This window comes from Cupressus sempervirens, chromosome 9 (genome assembly GCF_028749045.1).
Source record: "Cupressus sempervirens isolate cs-2001-9-10 chromosome 9, ASM2874904v1, whole genome shotgun sequence".
NCBI lineage: Eukaryota > Viridiplantae > Streptophyta > Pinopsida > Cupressales > Cupressaceae > Cupressus > Cupressus sempervirens.
The window spans coordinates 773,320,498-773,322,121 of record NC_143126.1 but is presented as its reverse complement, the minus strand read 5'-3'; the positions used below and the strand labels follow the sequence as shown (position 1 = coordinate 773,322,121).

Genomic DNA, 1,624 nt, shown 5'->3' with positions numbered 1-1,624 from the left:
TTTTCTCTTACACAAAAATATATATGTATATATATATAAATTTGTCCAATTCAAGACATTTTTTTGTATTATGTCATTTTATTAGTCCCTACCTTGTATGGATAGTAATGCTTTAGTGCAAATAAAATCAAAACTAATAACATAATGTTTGGATGTGGAAATATTTAATAATTATTTTATGTTTGCAAAATTCTAATTTCCTATTGGTTGCATCAATTTTTGGTAGGGGTAATATTTGACAAAAATCTGGAAAAATGCATACGAAATTGAAGAGGCGATAAGTATTGATTTAATAGCATTTATTATTATGTGGTGGAGCTATTAGAGAGCGGTAAGGATTAATTTATTGCACAAGATGATTGCATGAGAAGAAAACTTTTAAAACATTGCTATCGACAATTTTGCAGTTATTCTTAGTGATAGGGATGATTGCAGATAGCAAGACAACTGTAGAAAGTGATGGTTGTAAACTGAGACAGAGACATATGTAAGTTCTCTCCTTCTTTGTGGCCTCTTTCGTCATGGGCCTCTTTTTCTTGCCTCATTCTTTTATCAAAACATAGAAAAGATTGAGGTTGAATAGTTTCTTGTGAAGAGCTATTTCTATGTTCAATGCAAATTGTCTTTGTTCTTATACATCACGATACCTCTGATAGGCATTACCCACTATCTCTATGATAGACATTAGCCATTTTCCCTATGATAGTCATTACCCATTATTCGTATGATAGGCGTTAGAGGAATTAGGGGAAAATTTCAAAGAGAAAATGGTGGAACTCAATTTAATCAAAACTGGTTTTAAGATTGTTATTTAGGGCTTCTTTACTTGTTCATGATTGCTTGTATTGTAGTCAAAGAAATACTCATTTATTCAATTCATTACAGTGCCCATGAATAGGACATTTCCCTTGCAAATTTTTTGTCTTATGTTCTTCTGTTATGATTTTCTTATTGATGAAAGAAAACCCTCCTATTTAAAAATCGTGGACATACAACTCATTTCCCCACAGGTGCTTCTCGAACCTTCAGAGCTCTCAACTTGAACTTAGCCAAAGCATTGTTCCCTAGGTATAGTACCAGGAATAAATCCATAGTCCAAATACTGCAGCCCCAAAAAAATAGCAATGCCCACAAAGTTAACACAAGAAAGCCCTTCAACTGCAGCCAACAATCCAAATGGTCCACTGGGTAGTCCTGACCCTATTTTCACTTTAGTATAAACGAACCATCCTATCAACCCAAATACAACCAAGAAACTTATGCCCTCGAGAGCATTGAGGGAGCTACTTGGACCAGTGGGAAGCCCACACCCAGTTGTTTTCAAGGTGTAGAGAGACCATCCCACCACAAGATTTGCAATTAGACCTCCCACAATCATTGCTTTTCCAATGAGTCATAGGGTTTCCGCTTCATCCTTCACCTGCACTTTGGCTACCACAACTAAATTCTCAACAAGGTTCCAGTCCACCTTTGCGCTCAACCACTTCTTGCCTTAGGAGCTAGTTCAACTCTTCAAAACTCTCTCCAGATTCTTCGTAGATATGCCATCCATGCCTCCGTTAGATTTCCTCACTTTACCAAATTTAGCTCCCCTCCCCTTTTCAGAGCTTTGGTGAGTACAGAG

General features: G+C 36.5%; 1 protein-coding gene across 1 annotated transcript; it reads right to left on the bottom strand.

The window, feature by feature from the left end:
- Nucleotides 1–1,045: 1,045 nt before the first annotated feature.
- LOC149540997 (uncharacterized) lies at nucleotides 1,046–1,378 on the bottom strand. Its single transcript, XM_089802769.1, has one exon. It carries the CDS (start codon nucleotides 1,376–1,378, stop codon nucleotides 1,046–1,048), a length of 333 nt encoding a protein of 110 aa, XP_089658895.1.
- Between the last annotated feature and the right edge of the window lie 246 nt (nucleotides 1,379–1,624).